Source organism: Ipomoea nil, unplaced genomic scaffold, assembly GCF_001879475.1.
Source record: "Ipomoea nil cultivar Tokyo-kokei standard unplaced genomic scaffold, Asagao_1.1 scaffold1407, whole genome shotgun sequence".
In the NCBI taxonomy this organism is placed as follows: Eukaryota; Viridiplantae; Streptophyta; class Magnoliopsida; order Solanales; family Convolvulaceae; genus Ipomoea; species Ipomoea nil.
The window spans coordinates 2,701,409-2,722,020 of NW_017617835.1; the positions used below are offsets into that span (position 1 = coordinate 2,701,409).

General features: G+C 35.9%; 2 protein-coding genes across 3 annotated transcripts; both read left to right on the forward strand.

Annotated features, from left to right (window-relative positions):
- Window positions 1-2,112: 2,112 nt before the first annotated feature.
- On the forward strand, window positions 2,113-9,105 carry LOC109186845 (splicing factor U2af large subunit A-like). Of its 2 annotated transcripts, XM_019337011.1 has the most exons (15): window positions 2,121-2,213; window positions 2,351-2,393; window positions 2,915-3,049; window positions 3,874-4,097; window positions 4,546-4,749; window positions 5,238-5,308; window positions 5,923-5,996; window positions 6,077-6,121; window positions 6,690-6,749; window positions 6,882-6,942; window positions 7,019-7,131; window positions 7,255-7,701; window positions 7,821-7,956; window positions 8,229-8,296; window positions 8,753-8,890. In XM_019337011.1, the coding sequence occupies exons 3-15, from the start codon at window positions 2,918-2,920 to the stop codon at window positions 8,888-8,890; spliced, it is 1,773 nt and encodes a 590-aa protein (XP_019192556.1). In that variant the 5' UTR covers window positions 2,121-2,213; window positions 2,351-2,393; window positions 2,915-2,917. The 2 variants fall into 2 exon arrangements, with proteins under 2 accessions (XP_019192557.1, XP_019192556.1); XM_019337012.1 differs by lacking the exon at window positions 2,351-2,393 and having other exon boundaries at window positions 2,113-2,213; window positions 8,753-9,105.
- A 616-nt stretch (window positions 9,106-9,721) lies between these two features.
- LOC109186918 (xaa-Pro dipeptidase) lies at window positions 9,722-16,106 on the forward strand. Its single transcript, XM_019337108.1, has 16 exons — window positions 9,722-9,941; window positions 10,054-10,103; window positions 10,592-10,652; window positions 11,166-11,261; window positions 11,346-11,495; window positions 12,266-12,397; window positions 12,518-12,645; window positions 12,799-12,841; window positions 13,535-13,618; window positions 13,745-13,786; window positions 14,531-14,601; window positions 14,695-14,748; window positions 14,843-14,948; window positions 15,077-15,145; window positions 15,535-15,678; window positions 15,820-16,106. The coding sequence occupies exons 1-16, from the start codon at window positions 9,810-9,812 to the stop codon at window positions 15,949-15,951; spliced, it is 1,494 nt and encodes a 497-aa protein (XP_019192653.1). The 5' UTR covers window positions 9,722-9,809; the 3' UTR covers window positions 15,952-16,106.
- Window positions 16,107-20,612: the final 4,506 nt, after the last annotated feature.

The window sequence follows — 20,612 nt, forward strand, 5'->3', positions numbered from 1 at the left end:
GACGGGCCTAGCTAACGGACTCAGCTAGAGGGAGCCGCAGTGCATGCCAGAGCCATTTTATGTATGGAAAATACAGAGTTAATCCGTTGGGACTACTCCATTTGCTTGGGGAGCACTACCCTACCACTTGATGCTACCCAAAGATTATTAGGTTGTCCTTATTCCTACAATTATTGAACCCCTTTCAAGATGATGGGGAAGGTATTATTGATTTTTTTTTTTTTTGTTTGTTTGTTTCATTTTGTAAGCCTATGTGGCTTGCAAGTTTGCAAGCTAGCATTGACTTTTATTTTTTAAAAAAATATTTATTTAATTTATTATTTTATTATTATTTTATTATTATATTTATAATATAAAATTAGAGTGAGATCACTTTTGAAAGTGAAAGAGTATTGTAGGGATATCGAGAAAATAGCGGAGAATTTACTATATAGATTTGATAATGTGGAAGTGAGATCTACTTTTGAAAGTGAGAGAGTATTAACATGGATAAGGTTAGTCTTAGAGTCACTTTTTTTTTTTTTTGAATGCAGCCTTAGAGTCACTTGTTTACTACTTTTCTTAATAAATTTATAATATGCATTTCCAATTTCCAACAAGTAGTTTACTACTTTTCTTACAAAAAAAAAAAAAAAAAAAAAAGCCTTCGATCAACAGCTAGTTGTTAAACTTGCATGCTAAAATCATTTATGGCCATAAATGATCAGATCCTTAGCGTCAACTCTGGATTCTATAATGCCGGATCAATTCATGTGCATGTTCCTTTGACCTGTAAAACGACAAGAGTTTGGCACACATATACAATAATCAATCACTCAACATTTTAGTATTAATAACTTACCAATTACCCAATACTCAATTATTTTTTCACAAGTTTCTACTTGGATTCACAATTTCCATTTTTCCAAACAGAAAACAGAGTTGGAAAAGAAGTAAAGGGGGAAAAAAAGAAGAAGAAACAACTGAACTCCGAAAGGCAGTAGGTTTACCCGGCTGTTTTTTTTTGGATGTCAAAAAATAAATGCAAATTAAAGATTATATAAATACTCCAAATAGTATCACCAATTAACAAAGGTTGAGTTATATATTTTCATATAGTGACCGCAGACTTTCATGTAAATCAAAAGTTGAATTATATTATATTTAGAGAAAAACTAAATACATGTAACCCAAGGCCAAGGTACTAAAGACACGATATCATCTAGTTGACACACTTGTTAGTTTTCTTGTGAATATGCAAAAAAAATGTATATTAAATTAAAATTTACTAACTTATTCAATTAATTTTTTTTTATTTTTTTTTAGAGAAAATGGTCAAATAGGCCCATAAACTCTACTCCAAAGGTCAATTAGCCCCCTAAACTTTACAAAAGTGCAATTAAACGCTCAAACATGTCAAATTGGGTCAATGAAACCCAAAAACCGGTAAATAACCTATTATTACATGTCATTTCAACTCCGGCAACGAATTTCGGCGATCGACATCAAGATCCGGCGACCGTCGACAAAATCAGGCCGTCCGGTCGTCTTCCACTGAAGAAGACGACCGAACGGCCGGTCAGATGGTCGTTCTTCTCCAATGGAGAAGACGGCCGGATTTTTTCACCGGTGGCCGGAATTCTTCGCCGGTGACAGGATTTTTTTACTGGTGGCCGAAATTCTTCGCCGGAGTTGAAATGACCTATAATAACAGGTCATTTATCAATTTTTGGGTTTCATTGACCCTATTTGACATGTTTAAGGATTTAATTGAAATTTTATAAAGTTTAGGGAGCTAATTGACCTTTGAGATAAAGTTTAGGGGTCTATTTAACCCTTTTCTCTTTTTTTTTTTGTTTTGTTTTTAATACTATCAACTCTATTATAGTTATGCTGGATAATTTGCCTAAATGCAAATAGCCTAATATGATTTGTGAATAGAGGCGACTACTGGACCCATTTTAACTCAGCCCATGTTGAATTGGTCCGAGATTCGGAACGGTCCGGCGGTCCAGTCCGTTTAGCGAAAGCCCATGGAATTAAAACAGAGCTTGAGATTCTGGGTTAGGAAACTGGTGCCCATTCCCAAATTGAGACCGGGTGGTACCCATGACCCGACTTGAATACTACTCCGTATATGACATGCCTATACTGGGTAGATTCTGGAAACGAGAAATACAGGACCTTACACCCTCCAGAACTCTTCGCTAACGGAACGAGTCCTAGTCAGACCGGTAGATTCTCAGACTTCGAAGCTTCGTTCTAATTAATTTCTATCTCATCACATGCATTCTCATGTTTTTTATGCATATTCGTACTCAATGTGTATGTAATGTATTCCTTACCGCATTTTTGTATTGTGAAATTGTAGCATCGCTACGATTTTTAGCTTGACGCTTAACGTGTTTTGACAAGTAAGTTTTGTATCGTATACTGTGCTGCTACAATTGTTTCATTTTTTGTTTAAGATCTTGAGATTGTAGGTTAACGATTTTGGAATAATTGATTGGCAATTTAGTTTGAAATTTTTAATTTTTTTTTTGGTATTTGTAGGTAAAGGCATATGGAGTAATTGATCCTAACTTCTGTTTGAATTATTTTGAAATTTCTAAGCCCTAGATGTTTTTTAGCTAAATGCATTTGGAGTAATTGATTGTTATTTTAGTTGGAATTAGTGTGAAAATTTTTAAGCTCTTTATGATTTGAAGATAAAACTCATAAAAGAGTTTTGAGCAATTGATTGCAATTTTAGTTTGAAATTTCTAACTCTTTGATGATTTGTAGGTTAAGGAATTTGGAGTAGTCAATCTGAATTTTAGTTTGATATTTCTATATTTGTTTATACTTTGTAGAGAAATAGATTTGGAGTAGCTGATTGTAATTCTTTATTGTCTTACATAACATTTTGAAACTGACTAATTGTACTTGGAATTAGGTGATGATGTCTATGGATCCCACTGAAAATGGTTCAACTCAACTTACACCTACTCAAATGGCCGGAGAGAATGATGTAGCTGGACACAATAATCAGGATGGTGATCATAGCTCAAAGAAGAGATTGAGCTCTAAGGTACTCAAAACTTTTGGTGAATTATGTCATGGAAGTAACTTTTCATTCATAAAAGTTGTAGTTTGGGAACTGCTTCTTTCTCTAGTGACTTTTGGATTTTAATTTGTAAGCTCCTTAATTATCTGAAGCCGGTAAAGACTCCACCCATCTTGTTTATATTCTTCAATCTGTAATTATAGGATTGGGTTGGTTGAAATGACTATGAACTGACAAACTGTAACTATATGCTTGTAAGGACTTTGGTTCTACTTCATCTTTGATGCTTGCTACTGGAGTGCTTGTACAGTGTTTTTTTATCATCAGTTATGCTAAAGACAAAATTGTATCCACAAAGCTACAACTGTAAAAACAGGATTTCCACATACCTAAATTTTTTTCAAAAATCCTGTATAAACCAGATTTCCTAGGCACAAGTGCAAATTTTAACTACTTTTAAGTATCTTTAAATATAAAGGTTTTATGCCTTGGCATCGTTGATATTTTGTTTATTGTATCAAGTGTATTTTGATGAATTAGTTAAATATTACCAATTTCAACGAGATGTGCCAATTTTGTTCTTTGCTCATGTTACTCTCAAAAATACTATTTGTTATACTTGAATTACTTTGCAGGGATTGTTATTGAAACTGTATAAAGTGAATTCCTCTATTCGAAGGGATTGTTATTGAAACTATATAAAGTGAATTCCTCTATTTGAAGGCAAAATACTATCTTTTATGTTTGTTTATGAAAACTACGTCCTGCTTCCTTGCTTTGAAGATCCGTATTATTTGTCTCTATATAGCTTTCTTTTCTGCTTAAGCTTCCATTGTTGTACTCTTCAGCATAGTGACTATGAGGATGAAAAAGAATCTTCTAGAAGCAGGGACAAGGAAAGAGAGAGAGCGCGTGATAGAGATAGAGAAAGAGAAAGAGATAGAGAAAAGGATAGGGGTCGAGAGAAGGATCATGATCGCCACCACAGGGATAGAAGCGAGAGGAGGAGAACCAGAGATAGAGATGATGCTGCTGATAATGAAGACCATTACAACGGTCAGGACTCTGATAGGTGTGAGGATACCTGTGGCAACTTTCTTTCTATATTCATTGGTTCTATTGTTTGCCAGTAGGATAATGATGTATATACTATATATTTTCCATAGTCTTTTAATATAGGGTCATGCTTTGACAGTGCAAAGGGCTGCAATAGAATCAACATTTTCCAGATTGCATTAACCACTGAACTTTTATCATTCAAGTTCTAGTTTGTGATAAACTTTAATTTGAGTCGTCTAAATTGACTCTTTTGAGCAGTACAATTTGTGGTAGTATAGTCATGGGATTTCATAATATGACAGAACTGTCCTATTCAGGCCAATTTTAATTGCTGTAGTTGTTTTTAACAATCATGTATAATGATGTTTCTTGACATATTTTGGCTGAGTGATATATAAAATATTACTCTTTAGACAATAATCTTGCATGTTTTGTCTAAATTGTCCTATTATTGCCTGCAGACACAGAGACCGTGATAGAGAGGAGAGACATAGCCATCGATCTAAATCCTTTGACAGAGATAGAGAGGAAAGTCACAGAGTCAGGTCCAAATCCTATGACAGAGATAGAGAGGAAAGGCCCAGCCATAGATCCCGATCTAGGGGCAAATCTGATCATAGATCAAGGTCAAGGTCAAGGTCCCGATCTCGATCAAGATCAAAGAGGTAAAGTGCTAATTTGCTTTTGATTTCAGAACTCTTCTAGTATTTAGTACTTCCATATTTTAGCTAATTCTATTGTAGAATATTCCTGTCTTCTTTGAATACATCTAGTTATCTCTTTGGTCAAGGGCAGGGGGGAATGAACATTCTTACCTAGTAGTGACTGAGGTCACTTTTGGGGCATAGATCAATGTAGGAGTGTTGGACCAGCCTTAGCAACTGTCTAAGGAAACTCTGGTCATGGTGTTATGCTATTGGTAAAGAGGGTATAACCTTTTTGCGGGTTCCCTCTGTTGGAGAAGTGAATGTACTATGCCATGGAAATTGCTTTTTGGGCTGATGTAGTAGAGTTAATCTTTGTTGTGTTGATTTTATCATATTCTCTGTTCCTTTCATTCCATATAGATAAACTGATCAAAGTGATTTGCACTTGTTTGTCTCTTGCATCCTTGGTTGTTGATATAAATGGTAGTAATGATGTTTGTTTTCAGTAAAAGGATCAGTGGCTTCGACATGGCTCCTCCTGCTTCTGCAATGTTACCTGGTGCTCCCACTGTTACAGGTAATTATTTATTCTTTCATTTTTACCAATATAATATCTTGATAACTGGCATCTTTTTTTGTTTTTTCCCCCTTCTTTTGGACGTAGTGTGGAAAGTTCTTATCAAAATGCATGGTTTCATTTCGGTAAGTGTCCTTGGTTCTTTGATTTTGCACCAAGACCAATATAGACTTCTCGTCCCTAGATCAACTATTAGTTCCAATTTAATTGTTTACTTAGTGAAATCATTCTGAAACTGAGAGTGTTTCTGCTTTCTTGTTGTCTTTGGTGTTGTTTGTTTTTTTTGTATGTCATATCTTATGTTCTAAGAAGGCAATAATGGGCTAGTAGGCCCACTGTGCTGACAATGGGCGTGAGCCGACCTCTGTAGCTTTTATGTACAAGGAAGAAAATAAAGGTCTCTTTCATCTTCAACCAGGAATTTCCTGTTTGGTAGCTTTTCAAGTTTTTTATTTGATACTTATGTCAAATATTTTGTGGTACCAACTATTTTTATAACAAGGGAGTTCTTTTTTCATACGCCTCAGTTACCACTGGAGAAATAGCTAATGTGTTAAGACGGTCCTTACCATCAAAGTATAATTTCCTCATTTTTATTCGTTTGAGTTGTACAGGTCAGCAGATGCTAGGGACTCCTACTCCTATTTCTGGAATATTTCCAAATATCTTTCCTTTGGCTACTGGACAGGTATTCTGCAACTATCTAATATTCATTCACATTAGAACTTTTGAATTAATATTTTAATTCTTTTTGCTTGTTTATGGCAGTTGGGAGCTCTTTCTGTTATGCCAGTTCAGGCGATGACTCAACAGGTCTCTCCTATCACTGGTCTAGAATTTTAATGTTGTCCCTCCATCTCAAATTGAAGTTTGGACTTAGGAATTGGATATACCAAAGTGGTTGCTACTAATTAAAAAAAAAGAAGATCAATTTCTCATAAACTTTCAATTTGTTGTTAGGTATTTTGACTAGAAAAGTTCTATGGCATCATCCTCTATTATTAAAACTCTCATCCATTTGCAGATTTATTTATATATGTTGTTTTCACTACTTTTATACCCCCCCAAACCCCCCACAAATAAAGTTTCCTAGACTCCAAGACTATTTATTGTGTAATTTCATGTGAAACAGAAACAATGCCTCGACCCTAGAATTGTTATCCAAAAAATTTATAGAAATATGCCTTAAAAGAAGGTAAAAGTTAGATTGTGTTGACGCTTATAAAGCAACTTAGGAAGTCCTTTTTTTGTTTGGACTGAGGGAATATTAGAATTTTGTGAAACTAAACTATGGAATTCAATTTGAGCTTACAAGTGAGCTTAATGGTTTATGCCCTCCCTTTGATTTTTAATTTTTAATTTTTTAAATTGTGTAAAATAGGCTACTAGACATGCACGGCGAGTTTATGTTGGTGGACTCCCTCCAAGTGCTAATGAACAGGTAATTTGCCCCACTTGTTGATCATTTGTTTTTTATTTTGTTATATTTTAATTTTTTTTTTTTAAACTTCTGACAATGATTCGGTTGCTTGATATAGTTAAGTGGAATTTTATTTTATAAATTTTCATGCAGTCAGTGGCCACTTTCTTTAACCACGTAATGTCTGCAATTGGTGGAAACACTGCTGGTCCAGGTTTGTTGAACACTATATTATAATTTGTTCTATACATTTAATTAGAACTGCTTAATACTCATTTTGTGATGTATAGGTGACGCTGTTGTCAATGTTTACATAAATCACGAGAAGAAATTTGCCTTTGTTGAGATGAGATCAGTTGAGGAGGCCAGCAATGCAATGGCCTTAGATGGCATTATACTTGAGGTACTGAACATTTCATGCTCCTGATCTCACGTGGGTCATTATATTTTCTTTGAGCTTTCTGGATGCAGATATTGGGGACACACACAATTCAGTACTGTTACACATGCCTTTTTTTTCCTGCAGGGAACACCAGTTAAGGTCAGAAGACCAACTGATTATAATCCATCTCTTGCTGCTGCTCTTGGTCCAAGCCAACCATGTCCAAACCTGAATCTTGCCGCCGTTGGGTTAAGTCCAGGATCTACTGGTGGTCTTGAGGGTCCTGACCGTATATTTGTGGGTGGTCTCCCCTATTATTTCACTGAGGCACAGATCCGGGAGCTGCTGGAGTCTTTTGGGACACTTCGGGGTTTTAATCTTGTGAAGGATAGGGAAACTGGAAATTCAAAAGGCTATGCCTTTTGTGTCTACCAAGATGTTTCAGTTACTGATATTGCTTGTGCAGCTCTTAATGGGATTAAGATGGGTGATAAAACTTTAACTGTTAGGCGTGCCAGCCAGGGTTCATTGCAGCCTAAACCAGAGCAAGAAAGCATTTTAATGCATGCACATCAGCAAATAGCTTTGCAGGTAGATAATATTTCCTTTTGTTGTGCCCCAGATATCTTTATGTCTATAGCAAATGTTTTCTCAAGTGGTTGAATATATGCTCCCTTGAACAAAAAATGGAAACTGACTTGTGTCTGCAGAGGTTCATGTTACAACCTGGTGGACTGCCCACAAAGGTGTTATGCCTAACCAATGTAGTTAGTGCGGAAGAGCTCAGAAATGATGAAGAGTATGAGGATATTGTGGAGGATATGAGAACTGAATGTGGGAAGTTTGGTAAATACATTCCTCTTCAAACTCTGGTGCATATGAGATTTTTCATTTTCCTTTCCTAATTGACTATCAAACACTATTGTGACAATCCCTTCCCCCACCATGTTGAATCTACCTTACCTTTTCCTGGACTAAACTCTAAAGTTCTTCCTGCTAAATCAGCTTATTTCTGGATTGAATATGCATTTTTCAGATTTCATTATGCAGTTTATTCTGCTTAATCTTGAAATAAGGATCTCATTTTCATTTCCTTTCTTTGCACATTTATGCTGTAGGTGCTTTAGTTAATGTGGTAATCCCTCGCCCAAATCCTAATGGTGAGCCTATGCCTGGAGTGGGAAAGGTTAGTAAAAACTGTGTTGGTGCGATGCTTCCTACCTAAACGTGATACTTGACATGTTGAATTATTGGGGTCTATTTTTAGTTTGCTTGATTATTAGGGCGGTACTGACTGATCGGTAACTCCTCTCTCCTGTTAATAAAATTATTATTTGCTCTCAGCAGCGGTTCATGATTTTCTTCATTTAACTTGATGAAATTGTAAAGAAATGTGATGTACACCCAATGTCAGAAGTTAAAACTGTTGATTGATGCCCAAAAAGTGGGTGGCCAAGTGGGTATAGCATGATTCTCGTACTTAAGTCAGAGCTCAATTCTTGTCAACACCCTTTTGGTCGAGCCTGTCACACTGCGTCTTCCTAGTGTGGTTTACCTCTCCTATGTAGTTTGCGGGTTATTATACAAGAGTTTCCCTCATCACCCAAAAAAAAACTGCTGATTGATATTCTATTTTCTACAGGTGTTTTTGGAATATGCTGATATTGAGAGTTCTACGAAAGCTCAAGCAGGATTACATGGAAGAAAATTTGGTGGAAATCCAGTGGTTGCAGCCTTCTATCCTGAGAACAAATTCTCTCAGGGGGACTACGAGGGCTAGTCATGTCACTCTTACCCGTCTCTTTTCTTCCACCTCCCACCCCGGATTAGATTGTTGTGTACCTTAAACAAATAGATTTTCTAATTTGAACTTAGATGCCCTTCGACTATTTGTATTTGGCATTTTTGACTCATCGTCATTTGTATATACTCTTTACTCTATCCCCTTAAAATTATAGACTTAAATGAATTTTTAGTATATTCAAAATAGTTTTTGATTTATATGTAAATATTTTTTTAATTAAATTTCACAAATAATAATTAATACGTAATTATAATTATGATTTATATGTAAATATTTTTTTAATTAAATTTCACAAATAATAATTAATACGTAATTATAATTAATCTATAATTTGTAAAATAAATTGTTGATATTGAGGTTTTACACTTGCATTGAATACATGCTTTTGTTGTTGATGAATTAAAATTTGCATCAACTTTGGCCCTGACTTATGATGAATTGTAATAAGATATATCAATCTGAGTCTATTCACTAGTTTTTGTTTTTTTTTCTGTTAATTTAACGATCATTTATATTGGCCATCGCATAAGCCATTAAACATTAAACACTACTATCAAGAAACAAATTTCAAAAAAAAATTCTTATTATAAACAAGCCAATATTTTGTGTGAAAGGTTGGGTAAAAAAGAGTTAATTAAATAAATAAAAAACAAACAAAATATAAATACAACAATATACTTAAATTAATTAAAATTATTACAATTATTTTTAAAGAGATAAAATTATCAAAATCAAAATAATTATATATATATATATAAAGATAAATTTATCAAAATTAACCATTGCCTTTCACTCTTTCAGTAGCTCCCTCTTACTTTGGCTGTTTGGCGTGATCTTTATCTTTTAACTTATAACTTATTCCCATCGGAGTGTCGGACTAAAACCTCTCTCTCCAATGGCATCTTCTCTTTCTCCCCCGGAGGTCCCCATGGAGCTTCACGCAGTCAACCGTGAGAAGCTCCTCAATTCTCTACGAGCGCATCTCTCGTCATCCTCTCGTCCCTCTCAAGGCTTCGTCCTCCTCGAGGTAGAATGGAATTTCTCTCTCTGCTTCACATCAGTTTCATTACTATTTTCCTTTATTTATTTATTTATTTATTTATTTTTATTATTATTTGTTTTTACGATCATGTGTTTAGGGAGGCAAGGAGCAAACTCGATACTGCACTGATCATGAAGAACTGTTCAGGTACTTGATTATCCTATCCTCTCTATACAAAAAGGAAAAAAAAAAAATTTTGATATGCATTTGCAGTTCTGCACTTAGGTTCTAATCTTTTAGTTGTTCAAACACTGGTGTTGCAGTTGGGTATTTGATAACAGACTTTGCTGTTGGAATTAATTGACAAGGACTGAATTTCAATTGGGACTTGGGAGGAAGTGCTTTGGTTGTATTAATTTTGAAATTGTGATGAATTGCCAAGTATTTCCGTTTCTTAGTGAATCCATGTTGTTAATCATAACTTTTACAGTTTTACCACCCCCCTCTCTCTTGTTATGAACTTTAAGAGTTACGTTTATTGTTTGAATGAGCGAGTGTGCACTATTCTGGCCTGGCTTTATTAATTTCCGTTGGTAATTATATCTTTTGTGTCTAATGTGAGGTCGGCTTCCATTTTACTGTTATAGTTCTCCATCTTGATTGATCTAATTCACTGATTGATGGCTTATGTGTAGACAGGAGAGCTATTTTGCCTACCTGTTTGGAGTAAAAGAGCCTGGGTTCTATGGAGCTATTGTAAGCTTATTATTCTTGAAAATGTAGATTTTTTTTTCCTGAATAATCAATTACCTATCAGTTTGTGCATAATGCTCAAACAAGTTTTTCAACTCCCAACCCCCAGAATATTGTAAAAAAGAGGTTTATTATGATGTACATCATATTAGGTTAACTGAAAAATGTGCAGTTGCTGCTACAATTCCTAATATGCATGAAATCGGCAAATCTTAAATTCCAAATTTACAAAATTACAACAGAAGATTTTGAAAGATTGGAAAGAATAATCTTTTGGACAAATTAAATTTTCACCCTACTACATATAAGGACAGTCGGTATTTTCTTTCAAAATGGAGACCACTTATACGTGTTTGATTTTCTTTCTCTCTGTCTTCAGACAACAGACCAGATTAATTCTTTAAAAAGTGATTTGTTTCTTTGAATAATGGTGATGCCATCAACATGTATGTGTTCTTCAAACTTTTGGCTTCTTAGAACTTAGAAATCAACCTTGATTTTATTTCTTTGCACAAGGATGTAGCGAGTGGGGAATCAGTGCTCTTTGCTCCAAGATTACCAGCTGCTTATGCAGTTTGGTTGGGAGAAATAAAGCCTCTATCCTACTTCAAGGTAATTGCCCCTCTTAAAGTTGTCTATTTATTGTCCTGTTGCAATGATCATAAACCAATTAACTTATTTACTGCTTGTTTGCAGGAAATATATAAGGTTAACAAGGTCTTCTATACAGACGAGATTGTAAATGTTTTGCCGGATCTCTACAAAGGAATGGGAAATCCCTTGTTATTTCTTCTGCATGGGCTCAACACTGACAGCAATAATTTCTCCAAACCAGCAGAATTTCAGGTTCCTATCTCATTTTTGTTCTGGCTTGAATTATTTGCCAGTGGTTTGAAACATAGGATACTTTTTCCATCATTGCCATTGTAGTATTACCGTCGTGGCAACAATTAAACTGTGCAGACATGTTACCATCTGTGTGTTCAAACAAAATGTATGAAGGTGAAAGGCATGGTTTCAGCAACAAGAAAAGCCCTACATATTTTGGATTATATCTTCATGAAAAATTGCACTTTTGGGAAGCTACTATCAAATCATTTTGCTATAAGGCTTTTATTTATTTATTTTTGTTTGGAATAGAATCTAATGTCCATTTATCCAACCAAAATACTGGCACAACTGTACATATACTGAGTCATACTACAATTACTATCAAAATAGTCAACCTGAAAAGACTTCTGCTGCCCTGCACATCCTGAAGGCAGTGTCCATACTGAAAAATAGACAAGCAGTGTATGATTGTCCTTGTAAACTTGTAAATTTTTACCATTCTACTATCTCCATTTAAAGAGATTACTAGTAAATGTAGTTATGATATATTCATCATATGTTTGTAACAATGCACTATCGTACTTGGTCAGCAATCATCTTTATAGCTTTCTAGTTGTAATAGTTCGACTATTTTTCCTCCTCCTGTGATCATGGGAGGCTACAGTCTACATGGTAGTGTTGTCTGAAACATCTTCTTTGGGTGATGCATGGATATTAAATTCCACCCAACTAGAAAACCATTGTTTTGTTCTTTTTTTTTAATTGATTTTTTAAAAATTGTTCAGGGCATTGAAAACTTTGAGAGAGATTTAAATACATTACATCCTATTTTGGCTGAATGCCGTGTAATAAAGTCAGATTTGGAGCTTGCTCTCATCCAATTTGCCAATGATATAAGCTCTGAAGCTCATATTGAGGTTAAACTTCTCCTACTATGTAAAATAGTTATACTGATTTTAGCTATGGTACTATATTATTATTATGTTTGCTTCAAATAAATTAACATAATTTTGGTTGCATTTGCATTTTTCTTGTAGGTTATGAGAAAAATACGAGTGGGTATGAAAGAGTATCAGTTAGAGAGCATGTTTCTTCACCATACCTATATGTTTGGTGGCTGTAGGCATTGTTCATACACATGTATATGTGCTACTGGTGAAAATAGGTGAGTTTGCTTCTCAGCTAGCATTTATACCATCACCTCTGAGAAAGAAATTGTGGATGGAAGGTAAATTTAGAAATTACTGTTTACACACAACCTACAAGTTTGAGGTCTATTGTAAAAATTAACTTTCATCTATTCAATGGCATTTTGCAGTTCTGTTCTCCATTATGGTCATGCAGCTGCTCCAAATGACAGGGTATGCTGACTTCTTGTTTTCCTGCTAATGCAAAATGCTTAAGAAATTATGGAGTTCTATATTTTATTTATTTGTTTATTTTCTTATCAATAGCAGTTGGAGGCTGTCTTGTTTATTTTTGACTGTTTGAATGAGTTTAATTAAGACAGTGATATATGTGTGTGTGCTTTTATTTTATTTTTAATTTGTATTGTTTGTGTGTGTATATGGGCACTCATGAGTACACTACTTTGGGGTAGGGATTCTTGTCGGAGATTTTTTATTTTTATGTAGTCAACCATAGGGACAGTTTAGTTTACTAAGGTTCTAATATATACATATGTTACTGCTAAAAGTGAACTGCGAAACATTAGAAGCTAGGAAGTTCACCCAATAGGAGTAGAGTGTGATGTAAATGGAAGTCCACATGGGAATTACTGATGCACACATGGTTCTGTTCTATAGTTTACCACTAATAGTTGATGTTTTCCTGTGTTGTCCAGGAATTATTATTAGCCCTCTGTTTTTCACCAATTTTTGAATTATCGCTATTTGTTACGTAATATTATTTTTTATTTATTAAAAAAAAAAAAAAAAAAAAAAAAAAAAAACACAACAACAACAACAACAACAACAATACAACAACACCAACACCAACAAACAAACATAGTTTTTACAATTTTATGCATACCTTTTTATTTGTTGTTTCTGCAGACATTTCACGATGGAGATATGGCACTGCTTGATATGGGAGCTGAGTACCACTTTTATGCTTCAGATATAACTTGTTCCTTTCCTGTGAGTGCATTTGTTTAGTCAGATTAATGGGAACTCTTGCGATTTCTTACTTTTCATGCAATTCTTTGGATCATATATTATTGTCCACACATATTTTCTCATGAGGTGATTCTATTGGACATGCAGGTGAATGGGAAATTTACTTCTGATCAGTCTCTCATATATAATGTGAGTGATCTCTTTGTTAAGCAATAATAATATCCTTAATGCCATAATCTCTTGGAATGTGCAAAGTGTTTTGCATACATGTATTTGCAATTATTGGGGTTTCTATTTAGCATATTTCTTTCATCTTTAACATTTGAAAAAACTCAAAACTTACTTTGTTATAAGCAGTTTAAAGTATTTGAGGGTTTAACCATGTGTGTACTGTCCATTCTATGAGAAGGGCAATACAGTTCTTCCACTGGGTGAATTTGTGTAGGTCCATTTGAATCGCAAAAACTTAATTGGCCAAAATTCTGGAATTTCTTTTTACACATGTCCATTTTGCTGAAGCATCATTTTAAAAACTCCATCGCTGTGGGCAAGGAATTGCATAGTACAGTAGAATATTGTGTTAGCCAACTATCAATCTTCAGTATAGAACATAATTGGTTTGGAAACATACTATATAGCTACTGGGGTAGGGGAGAGGAGCGTGGTGGCAACTGGTTTGACCACTTTCCTTTACTTTCACATTTCTAGATTGGTGATTTAGGTCTTTCCAGTTTCCACTCTTTCACATGAACCTTCCCCAGTCAATCTTATTAACCACTTCAATCCCCAGCCAAGTTGCAAAGGATGAAGGTCTCTGTGGCCCACTGCAGGCTGCATGGTAAACTTTGTCCAGAATCGTAAAGAGTTTATCTGCTTTGAAGAGATGCAAGACTGATATATCTTATTGCCTTTCCATCGGCTTTACTTTTCCAGGCAGTCCTTGATGCTCATGATGCTGTTATATCTACTTTGAAACCTGGAATTAACTGGGTTGATATGCACAAGTAAGACTTGAAAATCAAAATTTTGATTGAATTAACTTGCAAAGTTTTGATTCAGAGATCTAGTACCATTTTAGCTTTCCCCTTAATTTGCAGATTAGCAGAAAAAGTAACATTAGAGTCATTGAAGAAAGGAAACCTAATAATGGGGTATATTCTTTTTCCACTACATACAACTGTCATTATAGTTGGAGAATGTCATTTGTTATAATAGGGTTATACTGCTTTGTGTTTTTACTCCCAGTGATGTTGAGAACATGATGGCTGAGAGACTGGGTGCTGTTTTTATGCCTCATGGTCTGGGGCACTTCCTCGGCATTGATACTCATGATGTTGGGGGTTACTTGAAGGTTACGTGTCTTCTCTGCAAATTTTACTGATTAGGCAAATTGCAATTTACCAGAACATTTTGCTTCAAGTGCGTGATAATATTCTTATTTGAAATACTATGAAGCAAATAAGTTTACCTCAATTTCAGGGAGCAGAGAGACCCAACGAACCAGGGTTGAGCTCTTTGCGTACAAGCAGAGAACTGTTGGAGGGAATGGTGTGTACATGCATTCAAACCTACTGCTTTGATATTTTCATTGACATATTTACTTTTTTTGGTAGTTTATTGTTTGCCTATATATCACAGAATCCCATGTTTTCTCCTACCCAAAATGAAGAAATAAACAAATTTTGAAGAGATCACCTAACAAGAATAGTAAAGTACTTAAGATTCCCTTCAGTCTCCTGCATTGGTTTTATCCTTCTCTCATTCCATTTTTCTGAACAATCTGATTAAATTCTAAAACTGAGTTAGATCTAGACCAAAGCATGGAGACACCTATCTTCTGTGCGCTCATGCCTTCCACGATAGTTAACTGCATAACAACACTTCTAACCTGCTCATATTGAGTTGAGAGTAAACATAAAGCATTGCTGCTGTTGCAGGTGATAACGGTGGAGCCTGGATGTTACTTCATTGACGCATTACTAGTTCCCGCAATGGAAAACACAAAAACATCTAAATTCTTCAATCATGAGGAGATCCGCAGATTCAGAGGTTCTGGCGGTGTCAGAATTGAGAGTGATGTGGCAAGTGTTTACTATTCGACTCTTGAATTCTTGAATTTTGATTTCGACTCTTATACTACTATGCTTTGCTTCAATTGATTGTGGCGCCACAACTCACACATCTCTACTTGTGTATGTATTCTCCCTTCTCCATATCTACAGCGGATCACTTCGGATGGTTGCATAAACATGACTAAATGCCCTCGAAAGATTGAAGACATTGAGGCCGTGATGGTGGGTGCTCCCTGGACTATCAAAAAGACCAGTGTTGGCTGTGTAAATGGAGGGATTTAACTTTCAGAATGGGCATCAAAACAAATAGAGAAATGACAAATTAAAAAGATAAATTGCACATTTTTTTCTCTCTGAATCCCTTTTTTTTTCTTCTTCTGATAATGATTTGGTCGGGTGATATAGTTAAGTAGAATTTTGTTTTATCAATTTTCATGCATTCAGTAGCCACTTTCTTTGACCATGTAATGTCTGGAGTTTGTTGAATACTTCTTCCACAGCTAGCTATCACTTGATGCAGCAACAATGGCAGACCTCTTAATCATGGTTGCAAAAAAGAAGAAGTTTGACATGCCAAGTGTGCTTAAACACAATTTAATGTAAATACAACAGAAGATATAGTACTTTGCAAACAGGAAGAGAACTGGATAAACGTTAGAAATTTGGGATTATTGCTAGCGATGTTAGCTACTAAGCAGGTTCCACCATAAATAAAAAGTATATTTTTAATATATTAAAAAATACATTATTTGTGTACATAAAGTACATTATTTGAGTATTGAAGTATATTATTTTGTATATTATCAAATAATGTACATTCAATATAGAAATAATGCATTTTTAATATATTAAAAATGTATTCTGTATTCATGATTTCCAAAAAAATTTATCGGTAAACGTGAACTTGGGTCTGAGCCTAAAATATAATTTGCCATGAGCATATAAGTAGTTTTTTTTTTTTTTTTTTTTTTTTTTGGTGGCTCAAACATGAGCTTATTAGGAATAGGGGTAAACAATTCGGTTCAGTTTTCTCAAATTGTACGATCGGTAATATATCAAACAACTGAACATAACCGAATACTGTTTAGTTTTAATAATAATACGGAGTAATAATCAACAACAACAAAGTAGTTGTTAGGAATATAGCGGAATAATGCGGAAGCGAAGAATCGAAAATTGAGAATTATAGAAGTTAAATAATAGGGGAGAATATAATAAATGACAAAATAAATTAATAAAGTGGGAAAATATAAATATATATATATTAATCTCTTATAAAGAGAAAACAAAGGAATATATATATACTCTACGTATGATAAAGAAGAAAGAATGAATGAATTGATGTTGCATGAATTACAAAAGTTAAACAACTATTTATACAATTAAAAGTGAGAGAGCTATGCGGCATTTGCGTGAAGCTCCGCAACAATCGGTGATGGCATGCAATATGACGTGCAAGAAGTGAAGACATGCATAGCGACGTGGATGGAAGTGGTCTCCACAGGTTTGAGCCACAAAATTTATTATTTTCTAACAATCTCCACCTTGGATCAAATCCATTGTGGAAATTAACAACTGGAACAGCCGACTAAGCTCAAGCATTGCTTGAACTTAATAATAGGTAGAGGCTTGGTGAGCATATCTGCTGGATTCTCCAATGTATGAATCTTCTGAACGACTATATCTCCCGCAGCTACAACATCTCGAATAAAATGATATCTGACATCAATGTGTTTGGTTTTGGCATGATAGGTATCATTCTTGGTGAAATGAATAGCACTTTGACTATCAGAGAACACAATAGTGTGACCTTGTGAAACACCAAGTTCCATAACCAAACCTCGTAGCCAAGTAGCTTCTTTGACACCCTCTGTGGCTGCAATATATTCCGCCTCAGTCGTAGATAACGCAGCAATAGACTGAAGCGTAGCTTTCCAACTGATAGCACAATTACAAAGAGTGAAAATATAACTGGAAAGCGATCGACGTCTGTCAAGATCACCACCATAATCAGAATCTACAAAGCCCACAATATCAGTAGATGCAGAAGAATTTCGATCAAAAACCAAGCCCAAAGACGAAGTGCCCTTTAGGTACCGTAGAATCCATTTAACGGCGTTCCAATGTTCCTTACCAGGGTTATGCATGTAACGACTCACAACACTTACAGCATGAGCCAAATCAGGTCTAGTGCATACCATAGCATACATAAGACTTCCAACAGCACTAGAGTAAGGAACTTTTGACATATAAGCCACATCAACATCAGACTTAGGGCATGAACCAGAGGATACCTTAAAATGTGCACCAAGTGGAGTAGACACAGGTTTACAAGTGGACATATTGAATCGATCAAGCACCTTCTCAACATACTTTTTCTGGGATAGATAAAGTTTACCCGCTTGACGATCCCTGTGTATCTCCATGCCAAGAATCTTCTTTGCTGCACCGAGGTCTTTCATCTCAAACTCATTGCTTAGTTGAGACTTCAACTCATCAACCAGAGACATATCAGGGGAAGCAATGAGCATATCATCAACATAAAGAAGCAAATAGACAAAAGACCCTTTAGAAAATTCTTTAAAATAGACACAACTATCATACTGGCTTCTTGAGAATCCTTGCCCCAACATACACGCATCAAACCGCTTATACCATTGCCTTGGAGCTTGCTTTAGCCCATAAAGAGATTTTTGTAGACGGCAGACACAATGTTCCTTCCCAGGAACTTCAAATCCTTCAGGTTGGTACATGTAAAGTTCTTCATCAAGCTCTCCATGTAGGAAAGCAGTCTTTACATCAAGTTGCTCCAACTCCAAATCAAAAAGAGCAACAAAAGCAAGTAGAACACGTATAGAAGTATGACGAACAACTGGAGAAAAAATCTCGTTAAAGTCAATACCTTCACGTTGATCAAAACCTCGAACAACTAACCGTGCCTTCCACCGTGCTTTCTCAACCCCAGGAATGCCTTCTTTCTTTTTGTAAATCCACTTACAGCTCAATGGGCGTTTACCTTTCGGCAACTCTACCAGCTCCCAAGTCTCATTCTTATGGAGACTTTCCATCTCTTCTTGCATAGCAACCAACCACTTGGACGAGTTGGCACAGGAAATAGCTTCAGAATAGCAGGATGGATCACCATCAACCTCCTGTGCAACTGAAAGAGCATAAGCAACCAAGTGGGTTTCATCGTCACTAGCGTACCTAGCAGGTTTTTTAATTGTCCTCCTAGGCCGATCTTGGGCAATAGAGTACTCTCGCTGTGGCTCGACGAGAGGTGCGGTACTTGTAGATGCATCATCTTTAGTATTACCATTAGTGGTAGTAATACTATCATTAGGCCTGAAATCAAACTCCACCTTATCACCAGTACTCTGCGTCTCATCTGTACTGGAATCTTTTTCAGAAGAAAGTAGTGCATTTTCGTCAAAAGTGATATCTCGACTCAGAATGATTTTATGAGAATCAGGAGACCATAGACGATACCCTTTTGACTCAGAAGCATAACCAAGGAAAATGCATTTGACAGCTCTCGGGTTTAATTTACCCGTACTGGAATGAGCATAAGCAGGACATCCAAAAACTCTTAAGATAGAGTAGTCAACAGGATTACCTGACCAAACTTCTTCTGGAATTTTGAAATCAAGGGATGAGTGTGGAGATCTATTTACCAAATAGCAAGCAGTAGAAACGGCCTCGGCCCAAAAATCACGCCGTTTCCATAACCCAGCATTAGAGAGCATACAACGAGCTCTTTCCAATAGAGTCCTGTTCAAACGTTCGGCAACACCATTCTGCTGGGGTTTACCAGGCAAGGTCTTGTGCCTGGCGATTCCATTTGCTGCACAAAAGTCATTGAAATCTGACTCACAGAACTCCAAGCCATTGTCTGTCCTGAGCTTCTTGACCTTTTTACCTGTCTGAGTCTCAACGAGTATTTTCCACGTCTTGAAAATAGAAAATGCCTGATTTTTATGTTTCAGGAAATAGACCCAGACTTTACGAGAAAAGTCATCAATAATAGACATAAAATATCTACAGCCTCCCATAGACTGGAATTTAGTCGGTCCCCATAAATCGGAATGTATATATTCCAATACATCTTTGGTACGATGTGTAGCAGTAGAGAAACTAACCCTCTTTTGTTTCCCAAAAACACAATGCTCACAAAATTGTAATTTACCCGTACCTGAACCACCAAGGAAGCCTTTCTTGCTCAGGAGATGCATGCCTTTCTCACTCATATGTCCCAGACGCATATGCCATAATTGAGTGAGATCCGCATCAGACATCGATGAGGATACCGCTACTGAACCTGTCACAGTACTGCCATGCAACACGTACAAGCTTCCAGAACGAGAAGCTTTCATGAGAACAAGAGAGCCTTTTATGATTTTCAGAACTCCACCTTCAGCTATGTACTTGCACCCCAGAGATTCCAAGGTGCCCAAGGATATCAGATTGCGTTTCAAATCAGGAATATACCGAACATTGGTAAGAGTCCTGACAACATTATCATGAGTTTTAATCTGAACACTTCCAATTCCACTAACCTTGCATTGGGTATCATTACCCATCAAGACAACTCCACCATCAACCGGTTCTAGAGAGACGAACCAGTCTTTGTGAGGACACATGTGGAATGTACAACCAGAGTCCAGAATCCACTCAGTTTTACTCCGTTTGTCACCGGAGCTAACAGATAACATAACATCACCTTCTGAATCACTTTCAACAACACTAGCTTCAGCAGACTTCTTTTCTCTCTCTTGTTTGTTTTTCAACTTGAAGCATTCAGTCACATCATGACCCTGCTTCTTGCAGTACTTACAGGATTTGTTGGACTTACGTCCTTTGGACTTGGATCTAGATTTTTTATTGCTACTCTCTGTTTCAAGTGAACGACCCCTTACAATTAAGCCTTCTCCTTTGTCCTCAGA